Source organism: Pristiophorus japonicus, chromosome 21 (assembly GCF_044704955.1).
Source record: "Pristiophorus japonicus isolate sPriJap1 chromosome 21, sPriJap1.hap1, whole genome shotgun sequence".
NCBI classification, from domain to species: domain Eukaryota; kingdom Metazoa; phylum Chordata; class Chondrichthyes; family Pristiophoridae; genus Pristiophorus; species Pristiophorus japonicus.
This window is the reverse complement of record NC_091997.1, coordinates 8,147,135-8,174,681: the sequence shown is the minus strand read 5'-3', so window position 1 is coordinate 8,174,681 and position 27,547 is coordinate 8,147,135. Positions and strand designations below refer to the sequence as shown.

At 41.2% G+C, this 27,547-nt stretch overlaps 2 protein-coding genes across 5 annotated transcripts in view; one reads left to right on the top strand and one right to left on the bottom strand.

The window, feature by feature from the left end:
- Positions 1-5,322, top strand: coa3a (cytochrome C oxidase assembly factor 3a). Its single transcript, XM_070864356.1, has 2 exons — positions 1-261; positions 4,906-5,322. Exons 1-2 carry the CDS (start codon positions 63-65, stop codon positions 5,010-5,012), a joined length of 306 nt encoding a protein of 101 aa, XP_070720457.1. The 5' UTR covers positions 1-62; the 3' UTR covers positions 5,013-5,322.
- The window catches only part of wnk4a (WNK lysine deficient protein kinase 4a), a 98,882-nt gene continuing 76,130 nt past the window's right edge, over positions 4,796-27,547 (bottom strand). For all 4 annotated transcript variants that reach the window (XM_070864331.1, XM_070864334.1, XM_070864332.1 and 1 more), the window contains exons 17-19: positions 23,410-23,911; positions 20,476-20,678; positions 4,796-9,737 (exon numbers count right to left, since the gene is read on the bottom strand). In XM_070864331.1, coding sequence (XP_070720432.1) covers positions 9,646-9,737; positions 20,476-20,678; positions 23,410-23,911 — 797 coding nt within the window. In that variant the 3' untranslated portion in view covers positions 4,796-9,645. The remainder of the gene's footprint in view (positions 9,738-20,475; positions 20,679-23,409; positions 23,912-27,547) is intronic.

The following is a 27,547-nucleotide window of genomic DNA, read 5'->3' as shown; positions in this document are numbered from 1 at the left end:
TGCCCTCTCCAGCTTGCCGTCGTTGACCTTCCGCAGGCTGTTCCCGCTGGTGGTTCGGGAAAATGGCGGAAATGAATTCAGGAGGAGGAGGAGGATCGGAGTTTGCCAAACGCATCAACCCGAAGAAGGACAACCTGAGCAAAGAACAGCTCGAGTTTATGCGGAAAGTGGAGCTGGCTCAGTGGCAAAAAAACCTGCAGAAACGGCGTGGGAGGAATGTGTTCACAGGCTTAGCAATCGGGGCCATGGTCTTGGGCATCTGTATCCTTGTAACATGTTCAGTGCTTTGCTGGGGATGAAAGTGTGGGGTTATGTATTCAGTGTGGGCATCATTATAGATACAATTGCTTCTCTGTTGACTAACCGGCTTGTTTGTGTGAAAGACCAAATCAAATTGTGTGTGGGGGACCATTTATACTGCAATTTCCTGCTAACGTACGCTTCTTAGGCGGTCCCTCATATCGAGGATGACTTACTTCCACCAAAAAAAGGATGAGTTCAGAGGTGTTTCAATGAAGGATCTAATATTCCAGGTCCCGAACTGCATATTGAAGGGTGGAAGATGCCTGTGCGTGGATTTTTTTAACATGTGGTGGCCGTTGTACACCAGCCACCACACGGGCTTGACAGAGCTAGGTCTTGGTCCAGTGGCAAGGATTAACCAAGACGACTGGAGACCAGCTCTGCTGCACAGACCGAGTGCACACACATATTGCAGTGTGGGCTGGCCCGTGCTTCCCTGGGCCCTCCCCTCTTCTGGACCCCAATCTCGCGCCTCTTCTGGACCCCAATCTCGCGCCTCTCCTGGGCCCCGATCACGTTGCTCCTTCGCCCTGACCTCTCTGCTCTTGCTGTACTTTCCCACGCTCCAATCATGCTACCCACTGAGCCACAGCAGCCACGCACTTGCAGGATTTACCTAAAGTTTACATAGGAACAGGAATAGGCCATTCAGGTCCTGGAGCCTGTTCCGTCATTCAATGAGATCATGGTTGATCTGTATCCTAACTCCATCCATCCGCCTTGCCTCCCTATCGCTTGGCTAGCAAAAATCTATCGATCTCAGATTTAAAATTATTAATTGAACAATCATCTACTGATTTTTGTGGGAGAGACCTCCACACTTCTACCATCCTTTGCGTGTAAAAGTGTTTCCTAACTTCTCTCTTGAATGGCCAGGCTCTGATAAGGTCCCCATATCCTATACTTCCCCCACCAACAACAATGTGATAATGGCCAGTTAATCTGTTTTTGTTATGTTGATTGAGGGATAAATATTGGCCAGTACACCGGGGATAACTCCTTGCTCTTTTTCAAAATAGTGCCATGGGATCTTTTACATCCATCTGAGAGGGCAGACTTAATTTAATTCATCTGAAAGACGGCACCTCAGCACTGCACTGGAGTGTCAGCCTAGATTTATGTGCTCAAGATCCTGGAGTAGGACCTGAACCCACAATCTTCTGACTTAGAGGCAAGTGTGCTACCCACTGAGCCACAGCTGACATGGAAGCAGGAAGAAAATAAAAAATGGCAAAGGGGATAGAAAAGGGTAAATCAGGAAGTAATAAAAAAGGGTCAGAACCAGGAGGGAGTAAAAAGCAAGATTTTTGACAGACAGGCAGATTTGAATTTTATGTACATAATGCATAATGTATTCTGAATAATATTGGTGAGCTAGAGGCACAAATTGCTTTGGGGCGGTATGAATACAGTAGGATTAAACATTCTTAGTTACAAAATATTCAGGAGGCATTTACAGTATTATTGGAAGGTTCAGTTACATCACTAGAATGTAAGATACGGGGAATGCTGAGAAAGGTGAATATGATTGGTTTGAGTTGAGGAATGAAAAGAAAACTGTTCCTCTATTGGGTGTTTCTTATAGACTAGCAAACAGTGAAAATGAGAGAGGAAAAATTATGTAGATAATTTAGAGAAAAATACAGAAAAAGTAGAGCTATAATAATGAGTATGAGAATACAGGTTGAACCTCCCTTATCCGGAACCCTCGGCACCTGGCCTGTTCTGGATAAGGGATTTTTCTGGACAAGGGGTGGTCATGTTAAATTGGATGGTAGAGGTACTGAGCAAGGGGACATCGGGGCTGGCTGGCGTGGTGGGGCTGGGAGGGTGGCAGAGAGATCATGGGGGCAGTGGATCGTGGGGTCAGGCCAGCGAGGAACGACTTGAATTTGTTCATGTCGGAGTGGCCGGGAATGGTTCTGGACGAGGGGTGGCTCCGGATAAGGGAGGTTCAGCCTGTAATTAATTATTGTATTGTAAGTGGCAAAGGTGTTCCCACAATATGTCCAGGACTGCTTTCCAAACGATATGTTTTTAATACAAGGAAGGTGATAGTGTTGGATATAGTCCTAGAAAATTAACGGAGAAGATAATATAAGGGTAAGGGGACATTTAGGAAACAGCAACCATATCAAAATTGCAAGACCTCCCTTCCCACTTATCCAGGGCCCCAAGCACTCCTTCCAGGTGAAACAGCGGTTTACTTGCACTTCTTACAATTTATCATACTGTATTCGCTGTTCACGATGTGGTCTCCTTTACATTGGAGTGACCAAACGCAGATTGAATGACCGCTTTGCAAAACACCCCCATTTAGTTCGTAAGCATGACCCCGAGCTTCCGGTCGTCTGTCACTTTAATTCTTCGCTCCACTCCCGCTCTGAACTCTCTGTCTTTGGTATCCTACACTGTTCTAACAAAGCTCAATGTAAGCCCGAGGAACAGCACCTCATCTTTCGATGCGGCACTTTACAGCCTTTTGGACTCAACATCGAGTTCAACAATTTCAGACCTCTGCCCCTATTTTTTTTTTGCACATGGCAGCACTTGATGTTTAAGCCATTCCCATTTACACCCCTTCTAGACCCATTTTTTGTTTCTTAATGTCCCATTACCATCTCCTTTTGCTTTGTACATCATCCTTTTTGTTAATTAATTTCTCCTGCCTTCAACCCTATCAGACCTTCCCTTTTGTTCTCCCTACTCTTTCCCCCCGCCCCCCCTCTTTTTCCCTGCCCCTGCACTTGCATAAAAATTTGTTACACTTCTAACTTTTTCCAGTTCTGACAAAGGGTCATCGACCTGAAACATTAACTCTGTTTCTCTCTCCACAGATGCTGCCTGACCTGCTGAGTATTTCCAGCATTTTCTGTTTTTATATCAAAATTGGGTTTGATTTAAAAATTGTTGGAGAGGTAATAGTGACTGGAAAAAGAATCAAAATTTAAATGATAAAAAGAGAACTAGTCTAGATAAATAGGAAAGAAAAAAATTGCAGATAGGATAGTGGGCATATGAGGTGAAACCTTCAAACTGGATATGATTAAGGTACAAATCAGACATATTCCCAGAAGAAGTAAAGGTAGTGCAGCAGAAACTGGAGATCCTTGAGGCTACGGGAATGAAGAAAGGCACGAGAAGGAGGTTAGAATAGATAGAATAACTACAGATAAAGAAGTATTAAAAGGATAGTGGAAGTCAAACGCAGAAACAGTCTAGCTGCCTATTTTTATTCTTATCTGCAAATTCTGATATTGTGCCCCTATACCCGAGTTCAGAAATGGTCTTAACTCTGACCACTAGCTGACAGCACCGTTTATATCCTTCCAGTCCATAAAACTTTCATTAAGCACTGCACACTATTTTCTGTTCTATAGCTAACTTCCTACCCATTTATTTTAATGTGTAATTTAATGTTAGCAACAGGCCTCCTATGTAGCAACTTAATAAAGATCTTAATACACATCTACTGCATTTATTAATACACTCCATTATTTCCTCAAAAGATGCCATTAAATTTGTCCGTCATGACTTGCCTTTTACCCAGTGACCAATCCATGTAAAGGCCATGCTAGCTGTCCTTAATTAACACATCTTTCAACATGAGTATTAATTTCATCCCCTAATATGGCTTCTGGAAGCTTACCCACAACCAATGTTAGGCTGGCTGCTCTATGTTTATCTGGTTTAGCCTATTCTCCTTTCTCGAACAAAGGGGTTACATTGGTAGTTCTCTGACGCAAATACCATATCCATGGATATTTGAAGGATTGTGATCATAACTATTTCATCACTGACCTCCCTCAACATTCTAGGAATCATCTCCAGTTTGAAGGTTTCACCTCATATGCCCACTGTCCTATCTGCAATTTTTTTCTTTCCTATTTATCTGGACTAGTTCTCTCCTTATCATTTACATTTTGATTCTTTTTCCAGTCACTATTACCTCTCCAATTTTAAAATCAGACCCAATTTTGATATTTTTATTCTTATCTGCAAATTCTGATATTGTGCCCCTATACCCGAGTTCAGAAATGGTCTTAACTCTGACCACTAGCTGACAGCACTGTTTGTTTATATCAAAATTGGGTTTGATTTAAAAATTGGAGAGGTAATAGTGACTGGAAAGAGGGCTGTACAACTTGGGGGCATATGCAGGTTAGTAGATGGGGCAGATAGAAGTTAGATGAAATTTAATGCAGAGGAATGCACAGTGAATTATTTTGAGGGGGAAGAATGAGTGAAATTACAGAATGGTAAAGCCTTAAAAGGATTGGGTTCAGATACACAAACCTTTAACAGTGGGAGGAACACATTGATAAAGCTGTGTTTTTTTTTAAGCCATGGAAAGAGTGCAGAGAAATTCAGTAAGATAGCATTTTTCAGTTTTTTAATCTCTAGTTTGGTGACTAATGTGCAACAAGTCATTTTCATACTACTGATAACTAATAACTAAATGTACCATACATTTGACTTTTTTAGCCATAGCAACAGCAGTGGGGATTTTTTTGTTATTTCAAAAATTGAATTACAGTAACAAAGTTTAGATTGGACCAGATTTATTCAGATGTATGTATATTTCCTTAATAATCACTCTAGATGGATACACATTTTATTCAGTGTCACAGGAACGATTTTTGGATGATTTGGAAGAAGAAGCAAAAGGTGTTCGAGCAAGAAATGATTCCAAGACTTCAGTAAACTGAAACACTTTATTATACTGTTTGTGTACTGATTTTTTCTCAGCAGATTTGTGACTGATTTGAACTGAACAGTTGTGCATCCAACATATAATACAAATAAAATTGAACATGTTGGATCAAGATGTGTATTTTTCAGAGTGAACAGAGGTTTTTATTTTCTGTCTGTCACTGTCTGCCTTGATCTAGGAATAATTTTGTGGCAGTGCAGCTGAAAGCTATGCTAATTCCATCACTTGCAATACCTGCTGTATGTATGGCAAAATTGAATGTATGCAGTTCATGTACTATCAATAAAACTCAACTTTGATTATAATTTTTCTTGACAGCCATACCTAAGGTTTGAAAAGAATTGTACAAAATTGTGGTTTAATATTTCAGGTCCCATTCATTTCTTAGCCTTGAAATTAAAGTTTGTTCTGTAAAATAAATCTTCATAAAAGTTGTGAAACCTAACATGAATTGGGGCATATTGAGAGTTATGATAAATGTTGCTGATTTTGTAGATATTTAAATGGAGGGGGGAGGAAACATTAATGGATCATGTTTTCAAAAGCTAGGACTACAGGAACAATCTTTGCTTTTTATGGTAAGATTCTCAAATCTCATCTTTTGCATTTGAAGGTACTGACAATGTGTAAGTTATAGGAAGTTTTACTAGTCAGACCTCATCCAGGGTCCTGTATCCAATTTTGGTTTCTGAGATACGAACAAGATGTTTAAGTCTTGGAGTTGGGGATAAGAGGGAGATCGATCCCCAGTATCAGAGGCCCGAGTTAATGAGAAAAAGATAAACTTGTGCTTTTCGACCTTGGAAAGGAGACAAATGAAGAGGAGCCTATAGGGGTGTATGGGTGTATAATATGGTAAGCAGCATGGAAAAGATACATCCAGAACACCATTTCAAATTGGACCAGGACAGTAGGATAGGCAGAACAAGTTCAATTTACCAAAGGCACAGTTAGGAATGATACCAGGAAGTTCTTCAGTGATGAATGCATGTAATGGTCTTCCAGGTAAGCGAAGAGGGACAATAATCCTGCACTCATTGAAAAAAACGCTGAATGTTGTGATGGGAAATGATAGGTTTCTGGATGGACTGAAAGGCTCCCATATCTATATTGTAAATATGCAACATTAAAACAATGCATGGAGATATACATATGTTTCATGTTGTTCAATGTTACCTGTGCCTTTTAACACAAATACATCAATGTCCTAATTCATTGAAAATTTGAGGTGGCAAGATTTGAAAGAGATGTAAAATATATATTTCAATGTTTTATCCTCGGATCTTAAATTAAGAATATTTTTTCACATCGTCCATGTTTAATGAGATCTTGGAGTGTTGTAGGGCTAGAGAAGGTTACAGAGATAGTGAGGGGTGAGGCCATGGAGGGATTTGAAAACAAGGATGAGAATTTTAAAATCATGACATTGCTGTACTGGGAGCCAATGTAGGGCAGCAAGCACAGGGGGTGATGGGTGAACGGGACTTGGTGTGAGTTAGGTTACGGGCAGCAGAGACTTATGTACGACATTGTATAATAGGGTCTATAGCTTCTTTCAAAAACTCCAGCCAGTTATATACAGAAAAATGTATATTTAATAATAAATGGGAACTGTAGTACAGATCAGCAGTAAGCCTGTTGTCTCTTCCTTAAACCATCTGGTTCTTGCCTCCAATGGCCAATTTCCTCTTCTGCTTCCCCTGAAGATGGAAAGAGCCATAGCCCCTCAGGATCATTATAGCACTAAGACAATGAAGTATGCTATTCCTGTTAAAATTGAGATATTGGTGAACAATTTTCAAGTTTTACAATTACAATAAACTTGAGAAACTTGAATATAACATTTTGATGTTGAACCATTGCAGAATGCGTTAATTGTAGAGTATCTAGATTTAAACAACTCTAGCAATGCATTATTCCGCGGAACATTATGAAAGTTAATAAAGTTAAAACCCAAATGCTTTTAAGCATTACATTCAAGAAAATAATTGCATTATTTTTACACCAGTAAATCAGACAGTTTATTGCATAGCCTTCCTCATTTGAGGATATATTCAGATTTAAGGCAAAATAATTCAGTGGTTTAAGATATTTTTTTAAATGTGAGGAATCACATACAGCTAGTCATACCAGCTTTAAAATTATAATCGCTCAATGCATATACATTTAGATAAATGCAGATTTTTTTTTAGCCTTAAACTGAATTAATTGAACAGTTTTAGTTTGAGAAGAACCTTTGTGAAAATTATTTAAAATAAAATGTGACGTAAGGCACCCAACAAAAATAATAGAAAAGAACTGAGTCATTTATTTAATATAACCAATACATTTTTAAGATATAGTAAAATTTCATGAATATGGGGGGGGGGGGGGGGGGTAGAAAAAGATTTTCTTTCCACTGGATCTAACAATATATATGCATTTATAAAAAACATGTTTATGATTTTGCTACACACTACATGCCAGGGTAACCACCCCTCTATTGTCACCCTGATACAGATTGTAAGGACCTCTACCACACAATCAGTTCTTTGACACTTTGAATCAGTGTAATTTTATCCCCCACACCACTATTTTAACATGGTTGTACAGTAGAACCTCAGCAATCTGTCTTTCATACAGCTATTACCTGGGAGAATTAGAGATAATAAGGCCTGCTGAAGCTGGTATTGAAATAGACAACGACACTCAAGTTTAAATATTTTGCGGACAGTACCAAAAGTAAATCCACATTAAGCACATAGACGTATTTTACATCAGCAATCTGCAGACGTTCTGCAAGGAGCTTTTTTGTGTAATTCTTGCTTGTTAGGCACCTTTATTGCCCTGGTCCTGTGATTTTAGTCCTAGGAGGTACATGTAGGTTTGAAAACTTACATTAACACTAATGTTTATTTTAAGTGACTTGCCTACATTTGTGATGGTAAAATGAGGTTGAGCGAAAACAAAGATGTAATTTGGCTTCAAAGCTATCGCATGTAAATATCAAGTTTAATGTTTTGAAGGTTAAAGTGGACTTTATAATCCAAAATGGATTATTGAATAATTTATATAAAATTCTATATCCATTAAAATTGTGAAATAATTTATAACTTCCTATTATAAGGTGTGAACATCATAGTCAATGAACTGAATCATAAAGATTTATATAAGATCACTTTCCTTTTAGTAACTAACATTTCCTGTCTAAATATAGATACTATTCATTACTCTCAGATGTACATTTATAACAGTCAGCTTTGGGATTCAGAGACTCCAAAATATTTGACAAAATTAAAAATCTTCTCCAGTAAAATAATTCTTTGGCATTTAATGTGCATGCAGGAGGAAGAATGAATGCATGAAATCATGTACAATAGATTACACCAAATCTTCCACTTGAGAAAGTTTGTTTCAAAATTAGAAATTCAATTATCAATGCAAACCTTGTATAATTTACTGCTTGAACACCACTTTTTATATATACATATATACACACAATGAATAGTCATTTTTTTACACTATGACAATAGAGGAACATATTTTAATACAAAAATACATAATATTGGTTGCTTAGAACCTAGCATTTTCATTGTCTTGGAGTAGTCTTTATACTGGAGGGTGAACAAACTTCCTTGAAAAATAAGATAAAAATTGTTAGCTGCTCTATATTCTTGCATTTGATTTTAAATCTGATTTGATCAGATTTCCTTAGAAATAGATTACCACGAATACTATTGGCCAAAACGAAAAATAAATCTTCATACCCAATTAAAACGGTGATCAGAGTCGAAGTATTGCTGTATCAGATAATGTGATCTGATTTAAACTGTGCTGACGTGTTTCCAGAAATTATATTAGTACTTGGAAGAAAAATCAAATGCAGTATATATCATAGGGTTACACAGGCATAGAAACAGGCCATTCAGCCCAATCAGTCCATGCCGGCATTTATGCTCCACTCGAGCCTCCCGTCTTTTCTCATCTAACTATTAGCATAACCCTCTATTCCCTTCTCCCTCATATGCTGGTCTAGCCTCCCCTTAAATGCATCTATTCTATTTGCTTCAACCACTCCCTGTGGTGGCAGGTTCCACATTCTCACCACTCTTTGGGTAAAGAAGCTTCTTCTGAATTCCCTATTGGATTTCTTGGTGACTATCTTATATTAATGGCCTCTAGTTATGCTCCTCCCCACAAGTGGAAACATTCTCTATCTACTCTATCAAAACCTTTCATAAATTTGGTCACCTCTCAGCCTTTTTTTTTATAAAAAGAGAAAAGAGACCCAGCTGTTCATCCTTTCCTGATATGTATATCCTGATATCTTGTGACAATAGAAAAGGGTGTTTCATCCCTAATTATAATAGAATTCCTGACTGAGATCATCCAGAAGCAAGAATTTTATATGAAAATGGCTACCTGCTAACTGCTTACATCAGTCCAAGTCCAAACTGATAATCACAGTAACTGTATCCATAAATCTAGCAACAATGCGCGATTCCTGCAAATCAAACTCTCGAGGTGCAACAGTGACAGATCTTTGTTGCAGTTGGAACGGAATACATTTCTCTGTTCCATTTTATTTAGATTTATTGTGCAGAGCCTGTGTTTCTGATGACCAACTATTCAGCACGATTTAGAAGCCATTAGGAAATGTAACCCCCAGCAACAGTAGACTGTATTTGGCGTTGATCCTGTGAGGTGCAGCAGCCATTCAAGGAATTTCTTCGACTGAACCCTGCAGACATTCAACATGAACATAACAGGTTTATCATTAGAATATCATATTGTATTTAAAAGTATAGTCTTTTTAAACATTGTAGCAGTGATTTAACCATTCTCATTATACTTCTTTACGTGTGTAAAAATGTAATCATTTGATTTCATTCTGATAGTACACACCATATGAAATATGCAAGAAAATAATTTTGCTAAACCAAAAAAAAACATTTAGTTAGACAGTAATGAGAATGCATTATCAAAGTTCTTTCAAATATTATAAAGATCTCCTTAAGCCAATAAATGGATTTTTTGTACTAAATAGAAATTCAATACAATAAGAACATAAGAATTAAGAGCAGGAGTAAGCCATACGGCCTCTCGAGCCTGCTCCGCCATTCAATAAGATCATGGCTGATCTTCTACCTCAACTCTACTTTCCCGCCTGATCTTCATATCCCTTAATTCCCCTAGAGTCCAAAAATGTCTTGAATATACTTAATGACTCAGCATCCACAGTCCTTTGAGGTAGAGAATTCCAAAGATTCACAACCCTCAGTGAAGAAATTCTTCCTCCTTTGTTTTAAATGGGCGATCCCTTATCCTGAGACTATATCCCGAGTCCTAGACTCGCCAGCCAGGGGAAACAACCTCTCAGGATCTACCCCATCAATCCCCCTCGGAATCTTGCATGTTTCAATGAGATCACCTTTCATTCTTCTAAACTCCAGAGAGTATAGGCCCAATCTACTCGATCTATCCTCATAAGACAAACCTCTCATCCCAGGAATCAATCGAGTAAACCTTTGTTGCACTGTCTCCAAGGCAAGTAAATCCTTCTTCAGATAAGGAAACCAAAACTACACACACTACTCCAGGTGCGGTCTCACCAAACCTCTATGCAACTGTAGGAAGACTTCCTTATTCTTGTACTCCCTTGCAATAAAGGCCAACATGCTATTTGCCTTCCTAATTGCTTGCTGTACCTGCATTCTAAGTAGCAGGCCAGGTGGATAAGGTGGTTAAGAAGGCATACGGAATGCTTGCCTTTATTGGTCGAGGCACAGAATACCAGAGAGCAGGGAGGTTATGCTTAAACTGTATAATACTCTGATTATAGTCTCGGAGCAGGTGCAGGACATTCTGAAAAGGGAGGGTGAACAGCCAGTTGTCATGATGCATATAGGTACCAACGATATAGGTAATAAATGGGATGAGGTCTTACGAGATGAATTTAGGGAGCTAGGAGTTAAATTAAAAAGTAGGACCTCAAAAGTAGTAATCTCAGGATTGCTACCAGTGCCACGTGCTAGTCAGAGTAGGAATCGCAGGATAGCTCAGATGAATACGTGGCTTGATAAATGGTGCAGAAGGGAGGGATTCAAATTCCTGGGACATTGGAACCGGTTCTGGGGGAGGTGGGACCAGGACAAACCGGACAGTCTGCACCTGGGTAAGATCGGAACCAATGTCCTAGGGAGAGTGTCTGCTAATGCTGTTGGGGAGGAGTTAAACTAATATGGCAGGGGGATGGGAACCTATGCAGGGAGACAGAGGGAAATAGAAGGGGGGCAGAAGCAAAAGATAGAAAGAATAGTAAAAGTGGCGTGCAGAGAAACCCAAGACAAAAAGCAAAGAGGGCCACATTACAGCAAGATTCAAAAGGGGCAAAGTGTGTTAAAAAGACAAGCCTGAAGGCTCTGTGCCTCAATGCGAGCAGTATTTGGAATAAGGTGGATGAATTAACAGCGCAGATAGCAGTTAACAGATACGATGTGATTGGCATCACGGAGACATGGCTCCAGGGTGACTAAGGCTGGGAACTCAATATTCAGGGGTATTCAGCATTTAGGAAGGATAGACAGAAAGGAAAAGGAGGCAGGGTGGCGTTGCTGGTTAAAGAGGAAATCAATGCAATTGTAAGGAAGGACATTAAGCCTGGATGATGTGGAATCGGTATGAGTGGAGCTGCGGAATTCCAAAGGGCAGAAAACGTTAGTGGGAGTTGTGTATAGACCACCAAATAGTAGTAGTGAGGTTGGGGACAGCATCAAACAAGAAATAAGGGATGAGTGCAATAAAGGTACAGCAGTAATCATGGGCGACTTGAATCTACATATTGATTGGGCTGACCTAACTGGTAGCAATGCTGTGGAGGAGGATTTCCTGGAGTGTATCAGGGATGGTTTTCTAGACCAATATGTCGAGGAACCAACCAGGAAGGTGATCATCCTAGACTGGGTGATGTGTAATGAGAAGGGACCAATTAGCAATCTTGTTGTGCGAGGCCCTTTGGGGAAAAGTGACTATAATATGGTAGAATTCCTTATTAAGATGGAGAGTGACAAAATTAATTCGGAAACTAGGGTCCTGAACTTAAGGAGACATAACTTCGATGGTATGAGGAGTGAATTGGCTAGAATAGACTGGCAGAGGACACTTAAAGGGTTGACGGTGGATAAGCAATGGCAAACATTTAAAGATCACATGGATGAACTTCAGCAATTGTACATCCCTGTCTGGAGTAAAAATAAAACTGGGAATATAAGAACATAAGAATTAGGAACAGGAGTAGGCCAACTAGCCCTTCGAGCCTGCTCCGCCATTCAACAAGATCATGGCTGATCTGGCCGTGGACTCAGCTCCACTTACCCGCCCGTGCCCCATAACCCTTAATTCCCTTATTGGTTAAAAATCTATCTATCTGTGATTTGAATACATTCAATGAGCTAGCCTCAACTGCTTCCTTGGGCAGAGAATTCCACAGATTCACAACCCTCTGGGAGAAGAAATTCCTTTAAATTGGTTTTAAATTGGCTCCCCCGTATTTTGAGGCTGTGCCCCCTAGTTCTAGTCTCCCCGACCAGTGGAAACAACCTCTCTGCCTCTATCTTGTCCATCCCTTTCATTATTTTTAAATGTTTCTATAAGATCACCCCTCATCCTTCTGAACTCCAACGAGTAAAGACCCAGTCTACTCAATCTATCATAATAAGGTAACCCCCTCATCTCCGGAATCAGTCGAGTGAATCGTCTCTGTACCCCCTCCAAAGCAAGTATATCCTTAAGTAAGGTGACCAAAACTGCACGCAGTACTCCAGGTGCGGCCTCACCAATACCCTGTACAGTTGCAGCAGGACCTCCCTGCTTTTGTACTCCATCCCTCTCGCAATGAAGGCCAACATTCCATTCACCTTCTTGATTACCTGCTGCACCTGCAAACTAACTTTTTTTTGGGATTCATGCACAAGGAGACACGCCATGGCGTACCATCTTGCCGTCCGGAGGAGGCGGGGGTCCCCGATGGAGGGCACTCTACGCAGGGGTCCTCCCACTATTCATCGGGGACTTGGCCTGGAGGGTGGTGCACGGAGCAGTGCCGTGCAACAAATTTTTAAGCCGGTTCACGGACTCCCAGGCCGCCTGCAATTTCTGCGGTCTGGAAGAGTCTGTGTTCCATGTTTTTATGGAAAGTAAAAGGTTGCAGCCCCTGTTTTATTATTTAAAGGGGCTGCTCCTGAAATTCTGGCTGCACTTCAGTCCCACTCTCCTGATCTTTGGGCACCCTGTGCGGAGGGGAGCGGGTAGGTCCGAAGGCCTCCTCGTAGGACTGCTCCTGGGCACGGCCAAGGGTGCCATCAGCCGGTCCAGGCAGCGGGCGGTCGAGGGGGTCGTTCAACCTGACTGCCTGCCTCTCTTCCGCTCTTACATCCGGTCCAGGGTGTCCTTGGAGATGGAGCACGCGGTGTCCACCGGTACGCTCGCGGCCTTCCGCGAGAGGTGGGCACCGGAGGGACTGGAGTGCATCATCACGCCCGGCAACCAAATTTTAATTTGATTTTACGTTTTAAAGTTTAATTTGTTTTAATTGCCGGTGCTTTTAGTGTCCCCCTGACCTTTTATAGGGGGCACTGGAAAAAATTTGATTTTAGCGCCCCAAAAAAAAAACAAAAAAAAAAGGAAAAAAAAAAGGGGCCTTGAAAATGTCTGCTGTGTCACCCAGGCGGGTGGCACGGTTTAATGTTTATGTTTATTTTCAGGTAAACTCAAAAGAGTTTCATGCACAAGGACCCCCAGGTCCCTCTGCACCGCAGCATGTTGTAATTTCTCCCCATTCAAATAATATTCCCTTTTTCCTGTTTTTTTTTTCCCAAGGTGGATGACCTCACATTTTCCAACATTGTATTCCATCTGCCAAACCTTAGCCCATTCGCTTAACCTATCTAAATCTCTTTGCAGCCTCTCTGTGTCCTCTACACAACCCGCTTTCCCACTAATCTTTGTGTCATCTGCAAATTTTGTTACACTACACTTTGTCCCCTCTTCCAGGTCATCTATGTATATTGTAAACAGTTGTGGTCCCAGCACCAATCCCTGTGGCACACCACTAACCACCGATTTCGAACCCGAAAAGGACCCATTTATCCCGACTCTCTGCTTTCTGTTAGCCAGCCAATTCTCGATCCATGCCAATACATTTCCTCTGACTCTGCGTACCTTTATCTTCTGCAGTAACCTTTTGTGTGGCACCTTATCGAATGCCTTTTGGAAATCTAAATACACCACATCCATCGGTACACCTCTATCCACCATGCTAGTTATATCCTCAAAGAATTCCAGTAAGTTAGTTAAACATGATTTCCCCTTCATGAATCCATGTTGCGTCTGCTTGATTGCACTATTCCTATCTAGATGTCCCGCTATTTCTTCCTTAATGATAGCTTCAAGCATTTTCCCCACTACAGATGTTAAACTAACCGGCCTATAGTTACCTGCCTTTTGTCTTCCCCCTTTTTTAAACAGAGGCGTTACATTAGCTGCTTTCCAATCCGCTGGTACCTCCCCAGAGTCCAGAGAATTTTGGTAGATTATAACGAATGCATCTGCTATAACTTCCGCCATCTCTTTTAATACCCTGGGATGCATTTCAACATAACCAGGGGACTTGTCTACCTTGAATCCCATTAGCCTGTCCAGCACTACCCCCCTAGTGATAGTGATTATCTCAAGGTCCTCCCTTCCCACATTCCTGTGACCAGCAATTTTTGGCATGGTTTTTGTGTCTTCCACTGTGAAGACCGAAGCAAAATAATTGTTTAAGGTCTCAGCTATTTCCACATTTCCCATTATTAACTCCCCTTTCTCATCTTCTAAGGGACCAACATTTACTGTAGTCACTCTTTTCCATATATATCGGTAAAAGCTTTTACTATCTGTTTTTATGTTTTGCGCAAGTTTACTTTCGTAATCTATCTTTCCTTTCTTTATTGCTTTCTTAGTCATTCTTTGCTGTCGGTTAAAATTTTCCCAATCTTCTAGTTTCCCACTAACCTTGGCCACCTCATACGCATTGGTTTTTAATTTGATACTCTCCTTTATTTCCTTGGTTATCCACGGCTGGTTATCCCTTCACTTACCGCCCTTCTTTTTCACTGGAATATATTTTTGTTGAGCACTATGAAAGAGCTCCTTAAAAGTCCTCCACTGTTCCTCAATTGTGCCACCGTTTAGTCTGTGTTCCCAGTCTACTTTAGCCAACTCTGTCCTCATCCCACTGTAGTTCCCTTTGTTTAAGCATAGTACGCTCGTTTGAGACACTACTTCCTCACCCTCAATCTGTATTACAAATTCAACCATACTGTGATCACTCATTCCGAGAGGATCTTTTACGAGGAGATTGTTTATTATTCCTGTCTCATTACACAGGACCAGATCTAAGATAGCTTGCTCCCTTGTAGGTTCTGTAACATACTGTTCTAAGAAACAATCCCGTATGCATTCTATGAATTCCTCCTCAAGGCTACCCCGTGCGATTTGATTTGACCAATAGATATGTAGATTAAAATCCCCCATGATTACTGCCATTCCTTTTTCACATGCTTCCATTATTCCCTTGATTATTGCCCGCCCCACCTTGAAGTTATTATCTGGGGGCCTATAAACTACACCCACCAGTGACTTTTTCCCCTTACTATCTCTAATCTCCACCCACAATGATTCAACATTTTGTTCATTAGAGCCAATATCGTCTCTCACAACTGCCCTGATATCATCCTTTATTAACAGAGCTACCCCACCTCCTTTCCCTTCTTGTCTATCTTTCCGAATTGTCAGATGCCCCTGTATGTTTAATTCCCAGTCTTGGCCACCCTGCAACCAAGTTTCTGTAATGGCCACCAAATCATACCCATTTGTAATGATTTTGCTGTCAACTCATTTACTTTATTTCGAATGCTGCGTGCGTTTAGGTAGAGTGTTTTAATACTAGTTTTTAAACCATGATTTTTAGTTTTGGCCCCTCATGCAGCCCCTTTATATTCATACATATTGTCCCTTCCTATCACCTTGTGGTTTACCCTTACCCCAGTGCTACTCTGCTCTGTTGCCTCCTGCCTTTTGCATTCTTTCTTGGGGTCCTGTTCATCTGAGCTCTCACCCACTCTAACTAGCTCAGAGCCCTCTCCTGAGTTCCGAATACTCCTCGCATTGAGGCACCGAGCTTTCATGCTTGCCTTTTTATTACACTTTGATCCTTTAGAATTTTGCTGTACAGTGGCCCTTTTTGTTTTTTGCCTTGGGTTTCTCTGCCCTCCACTTTTACTCATCTCCTTTCTGTCTTTTGCTTCTGTCTCCATTTTGTTTCCCTCTGTCTCCCTACATTGGTTCCCATCCCCCTGCCATATTAGTTTAACTCCTCCCCAACAGCACTTGCAAACACTCCCCCCTAGGACATTGGTTCCGGTCCTGCCTAGGTGCAGACCGTCCGGTTTGTACTGGTCCCACCTCCCCCAGAACTGGTTCCAATGTCCCAGGAATTTGAATCCCTCCCTGCTGCACCACTGCTCAAGCCACGTATTCATCTGAGCTATCCTGCGATTCCTACTCTGACTAGCATGTGGCACTGGTAGCAATCCCGAGATTACTACTTTTGAGGTCCTACTTTTTAATTTAGCTCCTAGCTCCTTAAATTCCTCTCGTAGGACCTCATCCCTTTTTTTACCTATATCGTTGGTACCAATGTGCACCACGACAACTGGCTGTTCACCCTCCCTTTTCAGAATGTCCTGCACCCGCTCAGAGACATCCTTGACCCTTGCACCAGGGGGGCAACATACCATCCTGGAGTCTCGGTTGCGGCCGCAGAAACTCCTATCTATTCCTCTTACAATTGAATCCCCTATCACTATCGCTCTCCCACTCTTTTTCCTGCCCTCCCATGCAGGAGGTGGCTCAACCATGGCTAACAAGGGAAATTAAAGATAGTGTTAAAACCAAGGAAGAGGCATATAAATTGGCTAGAAAAAGCAACAAACCTGAGGACTGGGAGAAATTTAGAATTCAACAGAGGAGGACTAAGGGTTTAATTAAGAAGGGGAAAATAGAGTACGAGAGGAAGCTTGCAGGGAACATAAAAACTGACCGCAAAAGCTTCTATAAATATGTGAAGAGAAAAAGATTAGTAAAGACAAACGTAGGTCCCTTGCAGTCGGATTCAGGTGAATTCATAATGGGGAACAAAGAAATGGCAGACCAATTGAACCAATACTTTGGTTCTGTCTTCACAAAGGAAGATACAAATAACCTTCCGAATGTACTAAGGGACAGTGGGTCTAGTGAGAATGAGGAACTGAAAGATATCCTTATTAGGCGGGAAATTGTGTTAGGGAAATTGATGGGATTAAAGGCCGATAAATCCCCGGGTCCTGATAGTCTGCATCCCAGAGTACTTAAGGAAGTGGCCCTAGAAATAGTGGATGCATTGGTGATCATTTTGCAACAATCTATCAACTCTGGATCAGTTCCTATGGACTGGAGAGTAGCTAATGTAATGCCACTTTTTAAAAAAGGAGAGAGAAAGCGGGTAATTATAGACCGGTTAGCCTGACATCAGTAGTGGGGAAAATGTTGGAATCAATCAATAAGGATGAAATAGCAGCCCATTTGGAAAGCGGTGACAGGATCGGACCGAGTCAGCATGGATTTATGAAAGGGAAATCATGCTTGACGAATCTTCTGGAATTTTTTGAGGATGTAACTAATAGAATGGACAAGGGAGAACCAGTGGATGTGCTCTATTTGGACTTTCAAAAGGCTTTTGACAAGGTCCCGCACAAGAGATTGGTGTACAAAATCAAAGCACATGGTATTGGGGGTAATGTACTGACGTGGATAGAGAACTGGTTGGCAGACAGGAAGCAGAGAGTCGGGATAAATGGGTCCTTTTCAGAATGGCAGGCAGTTACTAGTGGGGTGCCGCAGGGCTCAGTGCTGGGACCCCAGCTCTTTACAATATACATTAACGATCTGGATGAAGGAATAGAGTGTAATATCTCCAAGTTTGCGGATGACACTAAACTGGGTGGCGGTGTGAGCTGTGAGGAGGACGCTAAGAGGCTGCAGGGTGACTTGGACAGATTAGGTGAGTGGGCAAATACATGGCAGATGCAGTATAATGTGGATAAATGTAAGGTTATCCATTTTGGGGGCAAAAACACGAAGGCAGATTATTATCTGAATGGTGGCAGACTAGAAAAAGGGGAGGTGCAACGAGACCTGGGTGTCATGGTTCATCAGTCACTGCAAGTGGGCACACAGGTACAGCAGGCGGTAAAGAAGGCAAATGGTATGTTGGCCTTCACAGCTAGGGGATTTGAATATAGGAGCAGGGAGGTCTTACTGCAGTTGTACAGGGCCTTAGTGAGGCCTCACCTGGAATAATGTGTTCAGTTTTGGTCTCCTAGTCTGAGGAAGGACATTCTTGCTATTGAGGGAGTGCAGCGAAGGTTCACCAGACTGATTCCAGGGATGGCTGAGCTGTTATATGAGGAGAGACTGGATCAACTGGGCCTTTACTTACTGGCGTTTAGAAGGATGAGAGGGGATCTCATAGAAATGTATAAGATCCTGACGGGACAGGACAGGTTAGATGCGGGAAGAATGTTCTCGATGTTGGGGAAGTCCAGAACAAGGGGACATAGTCTTAGGATAAGGGGTAGGCCATTTAGGACTGAGATGAGGAGAAACTTCTTCACTCAGAGAATTGTTGACCTGTGGAATTCCCTGCCGCAGAGAGTTGTTGATGCCAGTTCATTGGATATATTCAAGAGGGAGTTAGATTATGGCCCTTACGGTTAAGGGGATCAAGGGGTATAGAGAGAAAGCAGGAAAGGGGTACTGAAGGAATGATCAGCCATGATCTTATTGAATGGCGGTGCCGGCTCGAAGGGCCAAATGGCCTACTCCTGCACCTATTTTCTATGTTTCTATGTTTCTTGACCAAAGCTGCAATACTGTGTGCAGGTCTGGTCACCGTATTATAGGACGTGACTGCACCAGAGAGAGTGCAGAGGAGATTTACTAGAATGCTGCCTGAATGGAGAATCTTACCTATGAGGACAGATTGGATAGGCTGGATTTGTTCTCATTGGAACAGAGGAGGCTGAGAGGAGACCTCATTAAGGTGTATAAAAGTTTGAGGGGCCTGTATATAGTGGATAGCAAGGGCCTATTTCCCTTGGTGGAAGGGTCAATTATGAGGGGGCATAGTTTTAAGGTGGTTGGTGGAAGGTTTAGAGGGGATTTGAGGGGAAGTTTCTTTGCGCAGAGGGTTGTGGGGATCTGGGACTCACTGCTTGGAAGGGCACTTGAAGTGTCGTAACCTGCAGGGTTACGGACCCAGAGCTGGCAAGTGGGATTGCCTACTCACTTAACCTGTCTATATCCTTTTGCAGACTCTTCGGCCGGAATATTCCCAGCCCTGCGAGTGCGGGTTTAACATAAGAACATAAGAATTAGGAGCAGGAGTCGGTTATTCGGCTACTCGAGCCTGCTCCGTCATTAAATGAAATCACGGCTGCTCTTATTCAACTCCATTTTTCTGCACTATCCCTATATCCCTTGATTCCCTTAATATCCAACAGTTGGATGCTGTGATGGAGGTGGAGAACTAGGGTGTTTCTACATGTATGAGCTTAGATCAGCTAAATGGTCCAACGCTGTCTTGGCCAGTCTCCTCTCCTCCACCTTCCGTAAACTTTAATTCATCCGAAGCTGTGCTGCCTGTATCCTAAGCCGCAGCAAGTGCTGCTCACTCATCATACTTGTCCCTGCTGACCTACATTGGCTCCTAGATCCTCATTTAAAATTCTCATCTTCCTGTTTAAATCCCTTCATAACCTTGTGCCTCCATATCTATATAACCTCCTCCAAACCATGCATTTCTCCCCACCCGTCCCCTGTTATTTTCTGTTCCTCTGACTCTAGCATGTTGTACATCCACCTTCTCCACCACACGCCCCCCCACCCCCCTTCACCTCACCATTGGTGGTTATCCTGCCACCTAGGCCCTTTGCTACAAGATTCCCTGCCTAAATCTCTCTACTTCCTTTAACCATTCCATCACACATCAATCCACCACTTTGACTAAGCTTTTGGTCATCCTTTCCGATATCTTAGCCCAGCATCCATTTTTGATTAAGTTTCTGCAAAGCATATTGGAATGTTTTTCTACATCAAAGGTGTCATATAATTGAAGATGTTGTTGAATGGCCTTCCTAATCTGTATCTATCCTGTGATCTTACACAGGTATTTTGTATCATCCATACAAGATAATTAAACATTTTTGTTCTCTTCATTTTTTAGCTTGCTGAATAAAATTATGTGCAATTGTATTTACAATGTAAACCTCTAAAATATTGAGGAAAATTAAATTTTCTAGTCATAAAATGCAGGGGCTCACTATAGGTTTTATACATACCTGCTTGCTGTAAAGGCTCAAGTCGTTGCAGACTATTGCGACGGGATGGGTTAAAATTGCCCTTTGACAAACGCCTTTGCCTTCCATTCAAGATTGCAGCTGGTGATACTATTCCGGCAGGAGGTACTTTGCCCATTTTTTCATAGAGTTCCTCAATCTCCTTCTTCTGTACTGCCTGCAACTTCTGAACTTCCGCCATATGCCTGTTGGATAAGCACATCAGCCATTAAAACAAAAAGAAAAATACTGTAGGTGCTGAAAATATGAAATAAAAACAGGAAAATGATGGAAATACTCAGTAGGCAGATAGCATCTGTGGAGAGAAAATCAGAGTTAACGTTTCAGGTTGTTGACCCTTCATCGGTCCCAAAACTGCAGCCTAGCTCCGAGGAAATATATGATACCTCCGTGTAAGCAATGGCCCTGCACATTCCAGAGTAAAATTTGGATTTTGCACATGCGCACAAGTTAAGGCATCGACCCGAAACGTTAACTCGGTTTCTCTCCACAGATGCTGCCTGACCTGCTGAGTATTTCCAGCATTTTCTGTTTTTATTTCAGCCACTATTTAGGTTTCAGCAAAACCAATTTGCAAATTTATACTCGTACTTTAATCAGTCTATTTATCTATTGACATTGCAGAGCCAATAACCAGTTTGTTTTACTGAAATATAAGGATGCTGTTGCCTCTGCACAGAGTATTGTGACAACAGCACCACCTCTTCTGATTGAATGGCATGACAAATAAATCACATTATGAATGTTATATAAAATGAGAAGGATTTTTTTCCCCTCTTAGATCGCTCAGGTCTATCCCGGGATGGCGGGACTGACATATGAGGAGAGACTGGATCAACTGGGCCTTTATACACTGGAGTTTAGAAGGATGAGAGGGGATCTCATAGAAACATATAAGATTTTGACGGGATTAGACAAGTTAGATGCGGGAAGAATGTTCCCGATGATGGGGATGTCCAGAACCAGGGGTCACAGTCTTAGGATAAGGGGTAGACCATTTAGGACTGAGATGAGGAGAAACTTCTTCACTCAGAGAGTTGTTAACCTGTGGAATTCCCTACTGCAGAGAGTTGTTGATGCCAGTTCATTGGATATATTCAAGAGGGAGTTAGATTTGGCCCTTATGGCTAAAGGGATCAAAGGGTATGGAGAGAAAGCAGGAAAGGGGTATTAAGGGAATGATCAGCCATGATCTTATTGAATGGTGGTGCAGGCTCGAAGGGCCAAATTGCCTACTCCTGCACCTATTTTCTATGTTTAAAACTGTAGCTTAACTCCTAGGAAATGTATTATCCCTGTGTGTAAGCAATCCAATTTGGAAAATTTTGGTTTTGCACATGTTACATTTCAAATGTCACACTTTAAAGTGTCAGAAGTATGAACAGAAGTGAAGGCAATCATCTAACCAGGAACTGGAAATTCATCAGCACCTTTCAAACTGAAAACTTCTCTCATCAAATAGCAATTCCACAAAAACAGAGCTCCATAATACATTGTACATTGGTATAATACTCCTGCCATTATAAAACAACCCATCCTGCAACTTACCATAACAACTCCATGGGAGATCTGCTAGTAATGTTAATGGTATATGTATTTAGTACTGGTCTCAACTAATGGTAGATTGGTTGAAAAAATGATCGGACCAATTCAGTATGATTTTTATTCCGTGCCTACCAGTATAGATTCTGATCTATTTTTACTGAAAAATAGGAACGATAAAAAACAAAAAATGAAATAAACTTTCTATATAAACATGTCATATTCCGGTTGGCAAACAATAACTAGTGGGGTGCTGCAGGGATCAGTGTTGGAGCCTCAACTATTTACAATCTATATTAATAACTTGGATGAAGGGACCAAGTGTAATGTAGCCAAGTTTGCTATTGATACAAAAATGGGTGGGAAAGCAAATTGTGAGGAGGACACAAAAATCTGCAAAGGGATATAGACAGGCTAAGTGAGTGGGCAAAAATTTGGCAGATGGAGTACAATGTGGGAAAATGTGAGGTTATCCACTTTGGCAGAAAAAATAGAAGCGTAAATTATAATTTAAATGGAGAAAAATTGCAAAGTGCTGCAGTACAGAGGGACCTGGGGGTTCTTGTGCATGAAACACAAAAAGTCAGTATGCAGGTACAGCAAGTAACCAGGAAGGCAAATGAAATGTTGGCCTTTATTGCAAGGGGGATAGAGTATAAAAGCAGAGAAGTCTTGCTACCACTGTACAGGGTATTGGTGAGACCACACCTAGACTACGGTGTACAGTTTTGGTCTCCATATTTAAGGAAGGATATACTTGCATTAGAGTTCCCTAGGTTGATTCTGGAGATGAGGGGGTTGACTTATGAAGATAGGTTGAGTAGGTTGGGCCTATACTCATTGGAGTTCAGAAGAATGAGAGGTGATCTTATCGAAACATAAGATAATGAGGGGGCTCGACAAGGTGGATGCAGAGAGGATATTTCCACTCATGAGGGAAATTAAAACTAGGAGACATAGTCTCAGAATAAGGGGCTTCCCATTTAAAACTGAGACAAGGAGGAATTTCTTCTCTCAGAGGGTTATAAATTTTTGGAATTGGGAGGCTGGGTCACTGAATATATTTAAGGCAGAGAAAGACAGATTTTTGAGCAATAAGGGAACAAAAGGGTTAAGAGGAGCTGAATCCATGATCAGATCAGCCATGATCTTATTAAATGGCAGAGCAGGCTCGAGGAGTCAAATGGCCTGCTCCTGCTCCTATTTCTTATGTATATGTAAAATTAAAATGCGAAATAGGAGGCAGATTTGCACTTGAGGAAGAACTTAAAAAAAAACATCTTTCAAAATATAAATTCAGTTTATCTGGCCCAAACAATATTGGGTACTGCACCACAAACAACAAATAGTACATAGCCATAACTCAGAGCTTACTTTTCTCTCAGATTTTGCAACTCTTCAAATATCTCATCGTCATCACTTTCAGAATCGTCACTGCTGAAGTAGACGGCAGACCGTGAATACTGAATCCACCCATGCACTGGGATTGAATCAGTGTGCTCATCTGATAGTTTGGAATCAGTGTTTTGTTTTTCATCTGCTGAACAGCCCATTACTTTGTTACTATCGAGAGCAGCTTCAGCAATTCCTAAGGAAGGCTGCACAGCCTGGTTGGATGAGCTTGGTGGTGGCACTGAGTTACTGCCCTGAAGACTTCCTAGTGCAGTACTGAATCCAACATCCAATAGTGGTTCCCTGAGTGTCATAGTTGGTCTCAATGTAGTACTGTTGTCTGGAACCGACAGACCTCCTGTTTTAGTTTCACCCTGAGTTGTCAGCTGAGAAACCTCTCTGATTGGACCTTGAGTGTTCAAAACCTCAAAGCGTCCTACTGTAAGGGGCTGAGGTGAACCAGATTGCTGAAAATTCTTGAACTCTGCAAAACATTAGAAAAAATTAAAGCCGCCCTGCTTTGAATGTTTGTCATATTTCTTACAGCAATATTCCATGAGCAGAATATCATTTATATGCAATTTACTTCCACCCATTCCGTTAGTTTTTCTTGAAGGAAAGCACATAAAACCATCAAACCAGCCAATCATGTTCATCTTATCCAGGTACAATTTGAATGTGAAAAATAATGATAAACTAAAGTAATAAATAGCAGCCATTTTGTAATATGTTCTTAGTTATTAATATTCCATGAACTAGATTTTTTTTTTAAACCAGGCAATTTAAATACAAGACTGGCTCCCGATTTGCCGACATCAGCGCATTTGGAAAGCAGTGACAGGATCGGTCCAAGTCAGCATGGATTTATGAAAGGGAAATCATGCTTGACAAATCTTCTAGAATTTTCTGAGGATGTAACTTGTAGAATGGATAAGGGAGAACCAGTGGATGTGGTGTATTTGGACTTTCAAAAGGCTTTTGACAAGGTCCCACACAAGAGATTAGTGTGCAAAATTAAGGCACATGGGATTGGGGGTAATGTATTGATGTGGATAGAGAACTGGTTGGCAGACAGGAAGCAGAGAGTCGGAATAAACGGGTCCTTTTCAGAATAGCAGGCAGTGACTAGTGGGGTACCGCAAGGTTCAGTGCTGGGACCCCAGCTATTTACAATATATATTACTGATTTAGATGAAGGAATTGAATGTAATATCTCCATGTTTGCAGATTACACTAAGCTGGGTGGCAGTGTGAGCTGTGAGGAGGATGCTAAGAGGCTGCAGGGTGACTTGGACAGGTTAGGTGAGTGGGCAGATGCAGTATAAGGTAGATAAATGTGAGGTTATCCACTTTGGTGGCAAAAACAGGAAGGCAGATTATTATCTGAATGGTGACAGATTAGGAAAAGGGGAGGTGCAACGAGACCTGGATGTCATGGTACATCAGTCATTGAAAGTTGGCATGCAGGTACAGCAGGCGGTGAAGGCGGCAAATGCATGTTGGCCTTCATAGCGAGAGGATTTGAGTATAGGAGCAGGGAGATCTTAATAATGTTGTACAGGGCCTTGGTGAGGCCACACCTTAAATATTGTGTACAGTTTTGGTCTCCTAATCTGAGGAAGGACATTCTTGCTATTGAGGGAGTGCAGCAAAGGTTCACCAAACTGATTCCCCGGATGACAGGACTGACATATGAAGAAAGACTGGATCGACTAGGCTTATATTCAATGGAATTTAGAAGAATGAGAGGGGATCTCATAGAAACATATTAAATTCTGACGGGATTGGACAGGTTAGATGCAGGAAGAATGTTCCCGTTGTTGGGGAAGTCCAGAACCAGGGGTCACAGTCTAAGGATAAGGGGTAAGCCATTGAGGACCGAGATGAGGAGAAACTTCTTCACTCAGAGAATTGTGAACCTGGGGAATTCTCTACCACAGAAAGTTGTTGAGGCCAGTTTGTTAGATATATTCAAAAGGGAGTTAGATGTGGCCCTTATGGCTAAAGGGATCAAGGGGTATGGAGAGAAAGCAGGAATGGGGTACTGAAGTTGCATGATCAGCCATGATCATATTGAATGGTGGTGCAGGCTCGAAGGGCTGAATGGCCTGCTCCTGCACCTATTTTCTATGTTTCTATGTTTCTCTCTTTATAGCAACATCTACAACTAATATTCTTTAGAAAATATGTAAAACTAATCTTGTTGGAGCACTGAATCCACAATACAGATCTATGATCAGCACTGAAGCATTCCAGCCTGTTTCCTGGCTGGTCTGGCTCCTCCCCCATACCAACTCACTGCTCCAATCTCCTGAACTGAGCCAACATCCTGTCTAGTTGCCCTTCCAGCCCCAGTAACATTGCACGCGACGATTGGCAGTCCTGACTCTCGAGCCTCATTCTTCCAGCTCAGCTCCCTCCATCTTGCTGATCATCTCATGGATCCTGCTAACTCACTTTCCAGATTCTCATCCAATCAGCTTGCTAATTGGTCAGCACGTTGATGTGAAAAGACAGAAAGTTAGTTGGCAAAAACCACAATGTGCCTCCTGTCTCACTGCTATAGCCACTGAACTCTGACCATTTACTATTCCAGCTTGATAATCGTACTAACTAATTACCTTGGCATATTAACTTGCTTTCTCAGCATCCAGATTCAAATCATGGGTTTATTTTTGTCTCTGAAACATGTTACCATTATTTTATATATCAGCCGGTTTAAAAATAATGCTAGTAAATAAAAAAATCAACTAATTATTTCACTGTCGTTTCTTGGATATCAAATTTCCACCTACTTTATTTGAACATAAGAAATCGGAGCGGGAATAGGCCATACGGCCCCTTGAGCCTGCTCTGCCATTCAATAAGATCATAGTTGATCATCAACCTCAACTCCACTTTCCTGCCCGATCTCCATATCCCTTGATTCCCCTAAACTCCCAAAATCTATCTCAGCCTTGAATATACTCAGAGACTCAGCATCCACAGCCCTCTGCGGCAGAGAATTCCAAAGATTCACAACCTTCTTGAGTGAAGACATTCCTCTTCATCTCGGTCTTAAAGTGGAGTAATACTACAGTGGAATATAATTTTAACATATTTGAATGTACAAAATTGTTCCCATTCTTTGCAAAATAGTTCAGGAACTTGTCAGATTAATTGCATTCAGGTATCATTTAAGGTTAATTTATTTCACACCATAATTTGTTTCTAATCTCAGCTAAGGTATGCAGTCTTGGTTTCTTTTCTGGACTAGAGATGTTTGCTAATGGCTACAACTAATGAGTTCAGTATCTCCACTCACCTAAACATCAGCAAACAAGATAACAAAGCACTCAGCAACAGGTTAACAGTGGAGGGAGAATTTGCTGGTTTTAGCTTTGCATACTGAAATAACGTCTTAGCTTTTAAAATACATCTTTATTCCTTTCCTATGAATTCAGCAAAATTCATTTCCTGTAGGTTTGTATTGATTGGTGTTGTAATATTGAAATATATATATACTCACACAAGAACATTTCTTAACTCATAAGTTTCATTAAATGATTTATTTTCATACATTTTGGTACAAAATGGTGGGGCAATCCTCTAAAGGTTAATATGCCATCAAAACAATTACAATAAATTTTGCAACCTTTGTGTATCACCAATTTTTGTACTAGTCATGTTTATTGCTTATTTTTGAAGTTTTTTTCTTCTCTCTATTACATCTCCCTGTTCTGTGCACAGAAATGGTTGGAGCACATATGCTGTCCAACTTTTCCTCCTTTCTGGAGGGTAACTGCTTGTTTCGATTTTGTATCTTCCCTTGATGAGATAGCTACGATTAGTAAGTGATCATGTTGGAATTTGTAGACACAAATGTGTCTCAATTCCATGCACAAATCTTTAACCCCACAACTTAGTATCACAGCACAATGGACAACTACACTGCCTATGCATCATGAGTGTTTACAAAGCACACTATTAGTAAAAGAAGCAAAAAAAGAAAAAGATATGGCTATGTTCCCTTTTATGTTACCTTTTCTTTGACAAATTGAAATTAATCGTCAGTGGTTACATCACTATTTATTTTAAACAGGATAAGACTATTAAAATAGGCAGGAATATATTAATGAGT

Bases quoted from the DNA above. Each gene is read 5' to 3' on its own strand.
- coa3a (XM_070864356.1), top strand. From the start codon at position 63: ATGGCGGAAATGAATTCAGGAGGAGGAGGAGGATCGGAGTTTGCCAAA. The intron at 262-4,905 runs GTATCCTTGTAA...TAATCACTCTAG, and splicing joins GGCCATGGTCTTGGGCATCT to ATGGATACACATTTTATTCA.